We start from the raw sequence: 17,433 nt of genomic DNA, 5'->3' as shown, positions 1-17,433 counted from the left end.
ACAAGAAGCCATAACTCAGCTCATGTTTGATCCATTACAGCTACAATTAAGATTCAGTTTTTGCTCAATGTGATTTCAGTTTTGGGGCAAAGATTAGGCAGAAAGGGAGGTATTCATTTAGCAAAAGCTCCACAGAAACCTCATTTTCATTAGCCAAGGTGCTTATGCTTTTAGCTATAAATTCTTCTTGGTGATAGTCCTGTTACCTCATGTTTTTTAATATGCACTGCATATTAAACTGAAAAAATACCAATCTGTGCAAATCAAGCAATAGCCAGTGGGGTTTCATCATCTATCAACAACTGTATAAAGACCCTAAGTTCTGCCATGTACAGCTTGCTTTTACATTTTAATAATTATAACTTTTTGAAATTAGTTGTATCATATTTTTACTATTGTTGAAAAACTGCAAATCTATCCATGGTGAGTTAGCTCACAACCATCCTTTCTGCTTCTGTCAGCTACTGTTTCAGTTTCAGTAACATGAGGTTACCAGTATTACCAGTGTTATCATCCCGTGTTTCACTTGAAATAAAGGACACATTTAACATATTGCAAATGCAAATCACTTTTTTGAAAATAAATATGAGGGAAAGTCACTAAAAAAACCTATTTAAGTAGCAATTATGTTATGCAGTAAGGTAGACAAAAAACTCCTGGTGTGATGGGGTTACAAAACATGCACAGTGAGAAACAAACAAAAAAAAAATAAAAATCAGTAATTCAGTAAGGAACAGCTATCAAAATACCTATTCTAAAAATCACAAAAATAGTGCTTTTCATCAAGGCATGTCTCAAATCAAACAATGCTCAAATTTGTACCACCAACCCTTCCTTTCCTGAGAACCTGTTAATATACATAGTTTGCACTGCAAATTGAGCTGCCTACGGATTTCAATGCATTTTTAATCTCCAGGTGTGAAAACTAAGGGGGGGGGGGGGGGAGGGCGGTATTTGGGGGGTTTTTTGTTTGTTTGGGTTTGTTGGAGGGGTTTATTTAATATTATTGAGCAGAAAGGATCACTCCGTGATTGGCACATCAGCTTTAATATCCCCAAATGCATCTAATCAGAAATTCCACAAATACACACCAAAATAGTGTTTTCAGTTTCTTATCCACTTTCAGAAAGTTTCATTTACTGTTCTGAATTGAAATAAATGAGCACTGAAAACCTGAAAGGCAGACTGATTTAAGTTTCTATACAGCACTCATCACTGTGTTCAAATAAGACTCATTAAAAAGGTCACTTTCCCTAAAGGTTTTCTTCTTGATTTCCAAACCAGCAACAGAAACTAGAATTAATTTTCTACTAGGAACCACTACATCTCATGAGATGTCATTACCGATCAATTATTCTCTTTTGAATTTAACTCTCATTCATGATAACAGCAAGAACTATATTTATATACAAAAAGAGAAGAATCCATTAGCTTAAATGCAGTCTTTCAATTTCTTGTGGGTTTTGCCACCTCAGAAGAACTCTGAACCCCCAAAACTTTTGAGAATTTGCTTTTTGTTTTGGGGGGGGGGGGTAGGTGTGAAGGGGAAGGGGAGGAACTGGATGGAGAGGGGTGGAGAGGGATATAATATTGATATATATTGATATATATCAATATACCAATATATTGATATTGGAGAACTCTCAAATGCTGCTGTAAATAGCCTGGTGGGGGAGCGGGGGGTGTAAGGGAATGCCTCCTTTGTAGGTTGACCCCCCAAGGAGAAGAAAAAAAGATTCATAATTTTTAAAAAATTTCATTATGTACCTGCCAAAGTATAGAGGCGATGGCCACGCCGGGAGCACAAGCCAGACCAGTTTCATGATCAATGAGCCTATTGTATTACAAGTCATTACCATGAAGTACAGTGAAACAAGAACCTTAGCCCAGGCCCCTCCAATAACCTCAGTCGATAAACACTAAAACAGCAAATACTGGCTGTAAGGAAGGTATGACATGCTGAAACTCTGAGATCAAGCACAACAACTCTGAGAGCCAATAAATCAGCATTGTGACAACTGACTATCAATCCGAAACAATGAATGCTTATCACAAATATGATTAGACACACTCTGGTCAGATCTGTCATTATCTCAACCCTTCGTGCCGCACGTTGAGCATCACAATCCCATTTTTAAATTGTGTTGTTTCCTTGAAGTTATTTCTCCATAGAGAATTTCCATAGAGTATTTCCATAGAGGGGAAATACACAGCCCTGTATCATGTCAACAAAACTCAGCTAAAGAGAAAGAAGAAATTAATAATAAATTAACACCGCTCCACATCAACTAATCATTTTTATTGCACCTAAACTTACAGTCATTAGTCTTTAAAATAAACTTGACTGAAGTATATGGGGGAAGACCTCCAGCTCCTCTTTCCTACTCTTTGAGGGCCACTATTTAAGTGGCCTCTCTCCAACATTATCTTCCCCCGACCCAGGATCCACAACTCCCATAAAAAACAAACACTTCAAACTGATTTTAAAAGTAAAAGTAAGTTATTTCCACACATAAGACTCAAAACACCTTCTTCTAAACTGGAACATTGTATTACAGGAACCAAATTCCAAGTTCTGAGAAGAAATTAAAACAGCTTTATTAATTCTAATGAAAAGCTCTTTGCGAACAGAGACTCAGATACCAGAAGAACAACAAAAATCTTGGAATAGTAGCATTTGGAAATTGAAGTCAGAAGACATTGTGAGGTTTCTACATGTGTTATGTTTCTGGTCTTTTCACTAGATTTCTTCCTCGGCTTTGTCACCTACAGTAACTTCACCTCATTGTAAGTGACATTCTTCCTAGTAGCGGTATCACTATTCTACATCTCTGTAGCATTAAAAATTGCTATATACAAACCCAATCATAATACCCACAATAACAGTCTTGCTAATAGTGCCACCCTTTGAAACCTGTCTTTGACTTATACTCTGATTCCCTTCTTCATAGCTCTTGCCAACACAACTTGCTCATCCAGGTCTAGCAACATCTTCCCCCTCTTTTGAAAGGAGTCAGGTCTGGGAACAATGCAAGGTCCCCATCTGCATTGAGCCCTTGGGAGCAGAAAGGGTTTCCCTGTGAGGATAAAGGATTAGGCTGTGCTAGCATAGGGCTCCAAACAACCAGAAAGAGAGAGGAAGAAACAAGGGAGAAGTTGGATGTTATAACCCTTCCAGCATCATTTGCACTAGTCTTTGTAAGATGACATCAAGCAAGTTGGGCCCTCTTGGATCAGAGAGTGAAGGCAATGATATATGCAAGCCGACCCCCCCAGCAGCCCACACATATAGTCAGGAGATCAGTGGAGCTCTAATAACACCTAACACATGAAGACCCTGCGACCCTGTAAAGTTCAGGATACCGGTAGATCACTAAAAATTAAATCAGATCATTACAACGCAAATATTGTCTAGATTTTCCCTTATCCCACTTGACTGCTGCTATCCACTCTTTTCACATTCTTATTCTTCCGTACCAACAAGTTCATTCACTGTCAACTAACACAATATTATTAAAACACACCTTTACCATTTCTTTACTATGCACTAGGGAAGAAAAAGATGTTGGAGAAGGAAGGATGGATGACATAGGTTATGAACAGGGATTGTTCTTTTTCTGGGGGGAAGGGGACTTCTTGTGGTTTCTTTCTCTTTTTTAACCAGAAAGCAGCAGCATTTTAGCTGTACAATGCTTGGATCACACTGACGGCAAGTATGTCTTTCTACTTTATGTGGCTCAATTACGCTTGTTAAATGACTCAATCTACTAAACATTCAAACTAAAAAAAATGTAAGTATGATCAGCAACCAGGGATACTGGCCTGTATTCAACAAACGAATTTAAGGAGCTGTATACATGAAATAGAATTATTAGTATTGGGAGATAATTCAATGTCACTTGCAAGAGCAACCAGAGTTTCTAAAAAGTATGGATTTAAAATATGTTTATTTTACAGCAGTGCTGAAGATGCAGATGTCCAATGAAGCATTAGGAAAGCATGCCTTTGGGCAAGTTCAACAAATAATTACAAATGAAGACAATGCTAATTTTTACGAAAAAAAAAAAATATTTGCAAATTAGATGCCAGTAAATCACATTAAATGAATATGCCACCTGAGCATTGGTACTGCCTGCAAAAAGACAATTAAAAGCAAAAAATACCTAAATAATTTCAGGTGTTTAATGATCGCACAAAACTAGCTCGAACTGCATGCCAGACTCAAACTTTACTGAATAATATTTGCTATTGAAGTTCTATTGACACACTGGAAGTTACTTAGCAAGAAGTTACCTAGACACAGTATTTCCTTTTTATTTCAATTACTCCCAAGCAATAATAAGAGAAGTGGTTTATTTTGGGAGGATCTACTAGTTCTGAAGTTGACTGTCAGCATTTTCATTAAACCAGTCTATTTTCAGATTAATTATAGTTCAGCTATAAAAAGAAAAAAAGTCTCTTTTCAACTGTGTCTGCTTGTAACAAATACTGCACTAATATCTTTATCACATTACTATACTTTCCAATGCCCAAATAAATCCTTTAGCTCTAAGTCACTCATTCAACCAAAAAGGGATTGTAACTATCCTGTAACTAATTCTTTTCAATTACTTATTATGGGATGCTTTCCCCAACACACTATTTAACAAAAATACTCATTTCAAATGTTGGAAAACCTTGACTATATCTTCTCTAATTATCAATACAAGTTTACGCTAACATTTCTAACTGTACTATGGAAAAAGCAGGTATCCACGGTAATTTGCATCTAGTCTAAAGAAATGTATTAACTAGTCCAAAATTCTAGAGATTTCTATTTCTATCTAACAATGTCATCATTTTACAAAGTAACACTTTACTTCAAAATACTCTCCACTGAGAATATTTTGTCTGCCTTAGTCTCATTTTTAAGCCACTTGAGTTCTCATCCAAATAATGTGGTTAAAAGAAAGGACACTAAGTATATTCTTCAGAAGACATTTACCTGAAATTTCTATTTAAAGTCTTGTCTTTTTTTTTTGCAATTGTTCAGCTAATTTAGAAATAAATACACCATCTAGCAGTCATTCTTGACGAAGTGTTCTGTACTTTGCAATCTTCCTTTAAAAACAAGAATGTACAGATTCTTACACCAGGCAAGTTAAACGGCTTCTAATCTCTCCTTCACTAAAACATGAGGGGGAAAAAAACCCAACATAATTTTGGGGCATTTTCACCCAAACTAAAAGCTACAAAACCACGACCATTGTACATCTGAACCACAGTCATATAATTTGAGACACAGATAATCTTCATGGAAACCTTAAGAACACTTTAATCATGCAACGCAAGGAAGTGAAAAGCCCATCCCAAGAAAGCCACCACTTTGTGTTGAATGCAAATACATCTTTGGAATAATTTGAGACTACTGCTGATACAGTACAAGTAGTTCTTTCCTCTTAGAAGTATTAGAGCATTCTTCTTTCTGTAGCCCTTTTTGCATGACAAAATATTCACTTCCATTTCATTCATTGGCTCATTTCTAGATACAACACTGCCACTGATCTTATTAATTTCTTTAATGGTATATTTCTTGCTGGTATTGTTTCCCTTTTTGTCCTTTATTTTTCTTACTTTAATCTTTGAATCATCCTTAGAATAACCCAGGTAAAACACCACTGTGTAGAAAACAGACAGAAAGCAGTATTTTTATGCCATTTTCTTTCAAGAAACTGTAATAGGCTATTTCTTCAAACCGATTTCTCCAACATATGTGGAGGAGTGCTTCCATTAAACAAACAACTGCAAGAGGAGAAAAACAAATGAAAGCTAGTTCTGCATTTAACTTCTCTGACATCTAATGAACTATCCGAAAATGTTCTACATGGCTCTGTAATGCTACTAAAGGAAGCTACAAGGAAGTACATTTGAAGGTCTAACTAGAACCATTAAAAAGGAGAAGGATTTGAAGAAGAAGTAATTGAAAGAGGATAATTCACACTATCTATACTATTTATGACCTGTATACCTTACAAAGTCACCCTGGGATTCAACTACCCAACAATATAGACCAATTTGATTAACATATTTATCATTAATTGATGTACATTTACTACAGTAGTAAAAGAGCTTAAATAGTGTGCTCAACATATAAAACTTAAAGAAGCAAAATGAAATAAGGAACACAAACCAGTCACGCTATAAATTCACAAAAAGAGGATTTCCCAAGAGGAAGACTCTGTGATAAGAACTTTCAGACCCTGAATGATTTTGACAAATAGAACCATGGGAACTATGCTCTGCATTACTTCAAAACACATTATTAACAAAATACAGAAAGAAAATTAAAAAAAAAAAAGAGGAAAAAAAATCAAACCCAAAGGCACAATACCAAAGAAAAAAACCTGACAGATTCAATGCAAAAGATTCGTGAGATGCCTTTCTTTTTACTACTCATATTTACGCTCTTCTTAGCCTATATATCCTCATTTTTTTGACTTTAAGCCAGTTCTGCAGTTAAAATTGCAAGTGTTGTCAAATTAATTATTAACCAGTGCTGTTACATCAGATTCATTAATGAAATGCTTTGTCAAAAAAAAAAAAAAAAAAAAAAGAAATCTTTAGATATCATTCTTACCTCTGTTACTTTGGGCTGAAGTCTTAAAACTTCAGGACTCATGCGTGGGATATCTATATGGATCTAATTAAACAGAAAGAAAAATACTGTAAAAGGAACCAACCACACACCTTTTAAATAACACAACAGTTAAAACAACTCTTTAGTTATAGTGTCATTGAATCACTTTTTTTGGAATAACACGGATTTTACATGTATTTCAAAACATACAGCCACATCTTTAAGTTATTGTTAATCAATGAGGCAAAACAAACAATGAAACCCCCGTATACTTTGTTTTCACATTTTAGGATTCTTATATGACATTTTGATCGTTTGGAAATTATAGTCGTTTTGGTAAGACTTGTCACCTGGGGTATTTATGAGTAAATATATACTACTACCGCTGTAAAGTCACGTTCAATTGATACTGTCATGGAATCATAAAATCATTTAGGTTGGAAAAGACGTTTAAGATAAGGCCCAACTGTTAAAAGGTGAAAATACAGTTTAGCGCCTATTTTAAGGTATTTTACAATCACCTAAGAAGAGAGCCCAAATATACAACTTCGAAAAGGAGTGTTATGCAACAGAATACTAACCTGATGATTCTGGGCTAGATACACAAGTACCTTGTATTAGTCATGCTATATACTTCTTGTCACCAAAGATCAGACTTGAAGCTGAAAAGGTCAGCTTCTTCTGTCCTAAAGAAGGCTAAGTACTATTGCTTAGTCGATACGTAGTGATACAAAATACTCATTTTAATACAAAACTTGAAGGAAAGTTACCTGCTTATCTGGGCAGGCAAGCAAGTTTGACACAGCTATGTTTATTTTTACTGCACATCATAAATAGTTTCAACTTCTTAAGCAGAAGTATGGAGCCAGTAAGAAACAGTCACTGTTATACTCCCTGTCCATTTTCACTCATTTCAAGGAAGGTCTGAGCAGGAGGTGAAAGATTTGAAAACCCTACTATTCTTAAACAAAAAATAATGACAGGATTGAATAGCAGTGCCACATGGCCTAACTAAAGCTGAGATTAAAAGAAATCCACTATTTTGAATTTCAGACCAAGATATTTAATATTTTTGCTTCTAAAATGTAGGGAAACAATTGATTAGAGAGCTGTCTATCAAGTAATATTAAAGAAATAGAGGAAAACAGTGGAAAACATCAAAAATAATCTCTAAGTTCTTTAGCTGTCCTGTAAGTAAAAGTAACTTCAATAGGTGTTCTACCTGTCTATAGGTATCCTGGTGATTTTCATCATTTCTAGAATCATAGTATTGTTCAACAAATGCAAAATACTCTTTGCGTTTTCTTTGTAAAGTGCTTTCTCTTCTGTCCACATTTGCAGGAAGATAGCCCTGAAAAAAACAGTGAAAAGGATATTATTCTTTGCCTTACAAAAAGCACTGCTGGTATTTGATTACATGTGACGGGAAAGCTAATAAACCGATGCAGTGCCATGCAGTCCTACCTGGATCTGAATAATCCTTTCGTAAATCAGTTTTCTAATCATTCCAACTGATAAGAAAGTACAAACACCTTACTAAAATCAGCCTTTTTTTTTTTTCTAAAGGAAAAAGTTTCATTTTTCCAGCTTTAAAAAGCAATTTCTCACCAAGAATTCTAAGATTATGTTTGCCTTCGGAAGACAAAAGCTCAAACAAACAACTTCAGATAACTACAATGCTATATGAGTTCATTTGTTTCTGCATTTCTATGTGGCCATTATTGAAGCAATTTTAATAAATTTTTAAAATGCGTATTATCTCAGTTGCCTTCAAATAGGAATGATATACATTAGCAAATATGTTTAAATTATGGTTAAATCTGTACTACAATGGAGTATTAATTCAAAAGCTTTAAAAACATTCTAGCTACTTTATTTCACTGTTTCAGATGAGAAAAAGAATTATTTCAAGCTTTCATTTCATCTCAAGAGGTTATTAAGTTTCATCACGGAAAATGACTCAACAGCACCAGTAACTGAGCCCTTAGACGCAAGAGCACCAGCTGTACATTTCCTTAGTTGCTTCCTATAAGCAATTTATAAATACTATCTTATTTTGCATAAGGTATGGACACACTAAGGCAGTCGTGTCAGATAATGCAACAATGTATAATCCTGCCTAAGTACAGAATATACCTGAATGGTTCATCATTCAACTCACTCCTATATATCTGAAAAAACAACATTCCTGAAACAAAAACAATCCATTCTAATTTTCCTCTTTTGCCAAGTCTAATCCCCATTTCTGCCATCAAAGACAACTTGCCATTTAAAAAACAACAAGCAACTCAGGTTACCATTTCAGCATTTTACAAAAGGAAGCATCATGAATGTTATTAAATGTTCAGTTATATATAAAATACACTTACTAGAAACACCATTATTTATGTAACTGGCTACCAAAAAGATTTCTGAGTATTCAGATATAGTAAATGCTTTCTTATAAGCAGCTTGATTTCAAGCAACACTGATATCCTCTAACACTGCAATAAAGAAAACTAGTTAATATTCTACATACATAGCAGTCCTTTAAAAATACTTTGCATAAGAATCATTCTAAGGATCGATGGCTTTGAAAGAGATCTGAACATCCAAGACCAAATAAAAAAATAAAACCTAATAATCATATTAATCATTACTCAAGTCATATTAAAAGATTTCTTACCAATATTAGAAAAGCTCTCTTGCCACAATTACAGCTATCACCATATTAATGGTAATTAATAAAACAGAGAAACCAAATTTATGTCAGATTTAAGTTCCCTTAACAAAATAATCCTCATAACATCAAAAAAATTCTATAAAGAAGTACAGCACATATATCTGCACTTACACAATAAGCCATAGCCACTGCAAGTAACTAGCAAAATGCTGTGCATTTAACTACAAAAACAACTTTCTTATTCAGTCCTAAGCACTACAAGCAAAAATGGAAGTGGTAAACCCAACATGCTGTAATTGCTAATTATACAATAAAATTAAACAATCTAAGTATATAGGTTCTGTTACTCTCCCACATCTATCCCATTTCTGTAACTTCTCTTTTACTCAACATTTAGAGAAAAATAAAAATTATACTCCATACCAAAACAAGAATAGTTTTTTGAAAGTATCTCTATATAAAGCCCCCATAATCCAATGGGAAATCGTCAGCAATCTGCTACACCACTTAAATACAGACAAGTCCATGGGGCCAGATGGGTCTGCCCAATGGTACTAAGGGAGCTGGTGGATGTGCTCACTAAGCCGTCTTCCGTTATTCATCAGCAGTCCTGGCTAACTGGGGAGGTCCCAGTTGACTGGAGGTTAGCAAATGTGACACCCATCCACAAGAAGGGATGGAAGGAGGATCGAGGGAACTACAGGCTGGTCAGTCTGACCTTGGTGCCAGGGAAGGTTATAGAGCAGATCATCTTGAGTGCCTTCACAGAGCATGTACAGGACAACCTGGTGATCAAGCCCAGTCGGCATGGGTTTATGAAAGGCAGGTCCTGCTCGACTAACTTCATCTGCGTCTATGACAAGGTGACCTGCTCAGTGAACGAGAGAAAAATCATGGATATGTCTACCTAGACTTTAGTAAAGCCTTTGACACCATTTCCCACAGCATTCCCCTGGAGAAACTGGCTGCACATGCCTTGGACAGTCATATTTTTCGCTGGGTAAAGAACTGGCTGGATGGCCAAGCCCAGAGTCGTGCTGAATGGAGTTAAATCCAGTTGGTGGCTGGTCACAAGTGGTGTTTCCCATGCTCAGTATTGAGGCTACTTCTGTTTAACAACTTCATCAATGATCTGGACGAGGGGATCAAGTGCACCCTCAGTACTTTTGCAGATGACACCAAGTTGGGTGGGAGTGTTGATCTGCTGAAGTATAGGAAGGCTCTAGAGAGGGATCTGGACAGGCTGGATCAATGGGCCAAGGCCAATTGTATGAGGTTCAAGAAGGCAAAGTGCTGGGTCCTGCACTTGGGTCATGACAACCCCATGCAGTGCTACAGACATGGAGAAGAGTGGCTGGAAAGCTGCTTGGCAGACAAGGACCTGGGGATGTTGGTCAGCAGATGGCTGAACATGATCCAGCTTGTGCCCAGGCAGCCAAGAAGGCCAATGGCATCCTGACCTGTATCAGAAATAGTGTGGCCAGCAGGACTAGGGAAGCGATCATTCCCCTGTACTGGGGGCACTGGTGAAGCCACGCCTTGAATAGTGTGTTCAATTTTGGGCCACAAGAAAGACATTTTGGTGCTGGAACATGCCCAAAGAGCAATGAAAGGGTCTAGAGAACAAGTCCTGTGAGGAATGGCTGAGGGAACCGCGGTTGCGTAGCCTGAAGAAACGGAGGCTCAGGGGACACCTTATTGTTCTCTTACATCTAACTGAAAGAAGATTGTAGTGAGGTGGGGGTTGGTCTCTTCTCCATGTAACAACTGACAGGACAAGAGGAAATGGCCTCAAGTTGCACCAAGGAAGGTTTAGATTAGGTATTTGGAAACATTTCTTCACAGGAAGGGTTGTCAAGCACTGGCACAGGCTGCCCAGGGAAGTGCTGGAGTCACCATCTCTGGAGGTACTTAAAAGATGTGTAGATGTAGCACTTCGGAACATGGTTTAGCGGCGGAAGGCTTTTGGCAGCGTTAGGTTAACAGCTGGACTCAATCTTAAGGGTCTTCTCCAACCTAAACAATTCTATGATTCTATATTAAAACCATTTAAAACGTTATTCCCATATACTTTAATTTCTTAGTTTAAGATGACAACAGAGTAAATACAGACCATATTACATTCCAGATATCTTAAGAGATACTTGCTTTTGCAAAACCATATCTTTTAAGACTTGCATCTGGTACCTTAAATCACACGAGCTTAACTTTTGCCTCAAGACTCAGTCTGGCATTTAATATCCTGTCCCAGTGTTTTGTATTAAGTTAAATATTGAATTCTGCCGCCCATTTATTCTCAACAGTTGTGGTTTTTTCCCCTGTAGGATATCTTAGTTCCATTAGAAAAGAATTCGTTTGTGAGATCAGAAGTGATTATTCGAAGGATACCAATACTTTCTCAGCAAGTCTTTTTGCCATTATTCAGTTTCAAGGACTGAAGTAATCTTTCAGTTGGACATGTCCTGTTTCCTGCTCACTTTACAAATTAGGTTTTATTTTTAAAAGTAGGAAAGACTTGCAACATATCATCAGGAAATAAACTGGTGGAGACTTTAATCCGTTTATTCATTAATTTCCTCCAAAGGCTTTTGCAACCATAATCTTTAGTTTTGTTATTCAAAAGAAAAGTGAGCCTGAACAGTTCTGCTTGCTGTTTAGGTAGAGTATACCTAACATTTTTGCTATATTTTATAATTAAATCATGTAATTTTTTTCTATACTGTTACCAGTAAACATGCATTACATCAACAGCCCCTGAGCATTACATTGATTTTCATATGCTTTCCCTTTGAAAAACTGTATTCATCAAATACATGTTAACATTATTAACCTTTTATATAATAAATATCTCAACTGTTCAATTTTTAAAATCATATTCTAAAAATTCCAACTTCAATTCTGATCTTACAAACAAGGCAATCACCTTCGGCCTCAGATACTACCAATGTACTCAGTTCCCCAAACAAGTTATAGTTTGGGCATGACTGGATAAGACTTCTGAATAATTCCAAAGCAAAGATATCCAGCCTTAATTTAGTTCTAAACTATGCTTTTGTTTCTCTGGTTTTCCAGTCTTTTTTGGTTTTGCAACTGATATTTAACCAAAACAGTTTTGCTTTTGTACGCTTATTTCCCAGGGCACCTCACAGCACAAAAGATTATCACATTACTCCCTCTTACCTGGGACATACGTTAGCAATAAGTAAACAGCTAATGTGACTTTAAAATTAATTACCATTAGAAAAAAGCCTCAGGGAGTTTATGGCCACAAATACCCAAAGCACTTTTTCTTCCCCTCTTCAGGAAGAAGAGGAATCAAAGCTGCTGCGTTACAGTATAGAAAAGTTAATGATTCCTAAATGACTCATCTTTGGGTTTCCAAATTGTATTAATTGAGGAACACTTAGTAGATAAGAAATCATGGTGAAAATTTCATAAAAAAGCTGAGAACTTTCAAAATACTGGTTGGAGCGGAAAAAAAAAAAGAAAAAAACCAAAAAAACCCCATAAAAAAAACCTACCCCATTTTTGGAAGTCTCTTACTCAAAACAAAAATAAAAAAAATCACTTATTTCTTAGAGTAAAACAAAAAAAAAAACTGAAGACAGTTTCTTTGCAGAGGTATGGCACGACAGATGAAGATAAGAATTAAACTGGAATGGATCCCGGAGTGGTTAAAACAACAGAACAAGGGAACTCTACACTTAGGAATTTCTCTAGACTGGGAATCTCAGAAATACTAAATTAAAATCAGCTTATAGAATGAAGCTGCAGCTCACAGAAAACCCAATGCTCTTACTTGAAAGCAAGAAAGTGACTGCAGTTAATTTATGCATAATTCCAGTTCTCTAAACCTCAGTGACAGTCCTCCAATTCAGAACTTAACCTATCCTTATGCTTTAGCTTACTGTATTTCAACATCAATTTTGAGTTAGCCATATTCTTTTTTCATACTTTGAGTGTTTGAAAAGAGGCATCCTAAACTTCAAGAGAAAAAAAGAAAAAATAAATGCTCTTTCCATTACCAAAATCTGAGTCAACTTTGGAAACACAACAAAAATAAATTGTACAGTGCATGTTTAATTTCAATTACAGCAGGATATTTGAATATCCACCATTAAGAAGCTGCATCTGCATTTAGCATTAGAAGGAACTAAGCTGCAAATTTAGTAGAACTCATCAGCAAGAGAGACTCTTTCAGTCATTGGAAATCAGTGTCAGTCTGAAGTAAATACTTTGCATTCCCCGCTGAATTCTTCTATAAAAAGCAAAGCTATTTAAGTCTACTCTCTGAAAAATTCAATAGTGTTAAACTGTTGTGTGTATAACTCAGAATTTTAAACAGTTCTTAAATGCATAAAGACTTGTTGAGAAAGTGTCTTTCATAGCCTCTGGAGAGTAGACAGCAGTGGATTTTTGCTTCTTTTTAATACAACATCTTCACAAGTTCTTCTCCCAACCACAGGCAGAAAAACAACAGCTAAAACACACAACTGTTTGCCATCTGAAGTATTATAGCTGAAAAGATTGACATGAAAAATACTCCTCTGAGGAATACATTGTATTTTTGCAGAAGAACATTTTTAAATATAGTGTAAACACTGAGATTAAAAAAAATCCAGTTCTGTAACACCAACCTAGTGAATCCCAGGTTCCTGCGAGCTTGTCTCTGATGCCCAACTGCAACACTTCTGCGTGCTGTGCGGTATTTCAGTCAACCTACTCCCAAGCTACTGCCATTGCAAAATCCTCTGACCACTGGGCAAAGTTCAGTGAGCTCAGCCAGCCAAAACCTTACACTACAAAAAAGTGATTATTTTTTTAATTAGTTGTCTCCCTGAACTGACTCATAGGTCTGACATCAGGACAGCCAATGCCACAATATAACTGACCACTGCGGTTCAGATTTGTTCATCTTAAACTACTATAGAAAAATCAGCCGAAAACCCCACAAGATCCTATCACAGCTTTTCCTCAGTACACTGTTAATCCTTTCTTGTAGTTACTTTAACGTGAAGTCAGAATGAAGCCTTTCACAGGACACCAATAGGCTTCATTTCCTCTACTGTGTGCCTATTTTCAAGAAAACCGTAAGCAAGTACTTATATTTGAACTCTTCACCATCCCATCAAAATTGGTTGAGAGGGGCCACTGTCATCACATAAGCCTCTCTTTCATAGAAAGCCACGCTGAAAAATACAGATACACAGCTGACATGATTTACTGCTACCTCTCATTCCCCCCCTTTCAGTTTGACAAATTAATCTTGAAATCAAGCAAAAGAACAGAACTTTCATTACAATTCAGCAACAGGACACAGTGTTTTCAAGTATCACTGATGGATTACAACTCAAGCAAAATTATTTGCAGTGCTTGGAAAAAAAATAAACCAAACCAAAACAACAAAAACTATAACTACTAAATGCAAAGGAAGAAGGAAAAATAAAAACAACTGAACAAAACCAAAACCAAACAACTTACTGAAAGAAGCTTCCATGCAATTGGACGAACCCGTTTGGGAATGCCAGACCAACTCAATTTCCGTAATTCTTCTATTGAAAGAGAAGTATTTCATGAGAACTAAGGAAACGACTATCAATTATTATACACAGATATATTCAAATTAGTGCAAAGTTGTTTACAACAATGATCGTGTCCTCATATAAAATCCAATGAAATCAGAATTATGTGGCAATTCTAATGAATTAACAAAATACTGAAGAATTACTATCGATAGGTATACTATGATAGGTACTGAGTATGATAAGGTAACTTTCTGGAGTATTTCTCAACATTACTTTTCAGTATACATGCCTTATATTAACATGCAAGAGAACCAATCATATAACATATATACAGAGATCCTAATTAAAAATGAGATTTACAGTTACAGAAATAGAATAATACTTCGTCTGAATGCTGGAATTTAATCCCATGCCATATTCTCATTCTTCATGTCGTACTTTTCTCTTGTCAGATACCATAATCAGCTAAACCCATCTGTGAGACTTTGCACATTTTTTTGTGAGAATCATTTATTGTAGAAAAAATTAGAAAAAATTCATGGAAAATGTAAAGACAGAAGATGCTTATAACAGTGTCCCTCAGAAACAGTATTTTTATGAGATATCTACTTGTAGCTCTTTCTGTTCTTACTCCGAATGAAAATTATGGGTTAACACTGCACAAGTTCAAATTACCAATGTGCTAAAGAATACAGAAAAAAAAATTCTACACTTTGTATACACTTATTCAATTATATATTTGAATTAACTATGTATATTCCAGCAAATTTGGTCTCTATCATATGCCTATGTTTTCCAAATTCTACACTCCAACAAAGCATGTAAAAGCATTTTGTCCATCTATCACTCCAAGAAAGCAAAGCACAGAAAAAAGTAATGAGAGTAAGAACTTTCTGAGTGGATATGATGACTAACTTTGGCTGTTTATAAATGAATATTGTCTTTATTTTTTGTTAAGACAAGGACTCCTATAGGCAATGTCCATCTCCATCCTCTTACTCCTACCCTGCTTCTATTACTCTGAAAGAAATATGCATCTATAATACAAAGAAATGCAAATTATCATGTTAGGTCTGGTATGTTATCACAGAGCAAGTTATTTCTAGGCACATATATAACTATTTTTAACCAGGAATGAAAACACAGTCCACTGAACCAGTGCAATATCTAAACCACATACAATATATTCCAAGAAAAAGGAATCTGATTTTAAAAGTGTATCAAGGCTAAAAATAAAAATTAAAAAAAACATTATTAATTAGCAATTCAGGCTTCTCAAAAAAGCATCAAAGAAAGCAAACAAGAAGCTCTAGTAACCTGGATTTTGCAATATTAAGTTACCAAAATCCAAGCAAAAAAGCTATTAGATGCTTCATTGGGATCAAAACAGAGCAGAAACTCGGAACAGCACGAAAAAGAACAGATACTAAGAAAGAAGATGAGAAGACGTTAAACAGTCATCACATCAGTGAATGCATCTACTGCAAGTCTTGAAGCTAGTCTAAAGAAAAAGGATCACTTTCTTATCAATGAAACTGTCTGTTGCCCCTATGCTTTAAAATACTATTGTATTTTACAAAAATAAGTTTCATTAACAGAAGGTTTTCCACATTTCAAACCCTTGAAAAAGTCAAAATATACTGACAGAGAGAAAAAAAAGTCAGAAAAAAAATTCTCCTAACATGTTCCTGACTTAAAGTCATGGTTTGTTCCGTAATTTTGTTTTTAAATGAACTAATTTATTACTTGCCTATAGAAGAGTAAATGGAAGGACATCAGATGACACCTTGTTGAAGGAAGAGTACATAAATAAGTCAAGGTTATTTTCTGCCACTACAAGTTATATTTAGGTATGTATTTCTGTGTAAATGTACCAAACCAGAAGAATACATAACTATTTAGGAATATCATACTGAGTACAACCAAAGATAAATTCAGTCATATACCTTGGGCAATCCAAAGACTAGAATACCAAATACTAAAGGAAAAAGTATAACAACACATAAAATGTGAACAGAGTTGATTTCCAGCAAACAAATGATTCCTCAGCCTTGAATTTGCTTGTACTTGCAGCTTATCCACATCTATGACAACAGTAAGATTAAATACCACTACAGAGTTACCAACATAACTACACTCACGGCAACTGATTGCATTTTATTTTCTTTACAGTCCATCCCTATCAAACATGCTGATCATTTACAGCAAGTATTCTTTGCCATTCTTCCCCTCCTTCTTTATTAATCATCATAGGCAGATTACTGCCTGGTCTTTAACCTGTAAAGTAAAAGATGCATTATCAAGCAGAAACAAATTTAAGCTCATTTTACTGGTTCCAACTCCAAAACAGTAAACGCAAGGGATTTGTGGTCAAGGAAACCCAAATTCAAGACTTAGAGCTATTTTAGGTTCAGAGAAGAACTAGATATGGCAAGGCACTGACATGTACTTCCCCTTCTCTAAGCACAGAGGTACCTCAGAAGGAGCACTTACTGAAGTACATCAAAATGTAGTAACAATGACAAAGTTCAGTTATATCAAGGTTCCTTAATGCATGACAACAAAACCAAAAGAAAACCTCCATCCCTTCTAACGCTAATTTCCTAACCTCTACTTCCTACTTACATATA

General features: G+C 35.7%; 1 protein-coding gene across 8 annotated transcripts in view; it reads right to left on the bottom strand.

Annotated features, from left to right (window-relative positions):
- TBC1D22A (TBC1 domain family member 22A) overlaps positions 1-17,433 on the bottom strand; it is a 169,541-nt gene that overhangs the window by 127,961 nt on the left and 24,147 nt on the right. For all 8 annotated transcript variants that reach the window (XM_030478574.1, XM_030478577.1, XM_030478575.1 and 5 more), the window contains 3 exons: positions 14,760-14,830; positions 7,839-7,967; positions 6,617-6,679 (listed from right to left, as the gene is read on the bottom strand). In XM_030478574.1, coding sequence (XP_030334434.1) covers positions 6,617-6,679; positions 7,839-7,967; positions 14,760-14,830 — 263 coding nt within the window. The remainder of the gene's footprint in view (positions 1-6,616; positions 6,680-7,838; positions 7,968-14,759; positions 14,831-17,433) is intronic.

Source organism: Strigops habroptila, chromosome 3 (genome assembly GCF_004027225.2).
Source record: "Strigops habroptila isolate Jane chromosome 3, bStrHab1.2.pri, whole genome shotgun sequence".
NCBI classification, from domain to species: Eukaryota; Metazoa; Chordata; class Aves; order Psittaciformes; family Psittacidae; genus Strigops; species Strigops habroptila.
This window is presented reverse-complemented; position numbering and strand designations above follow the sequence as displayed.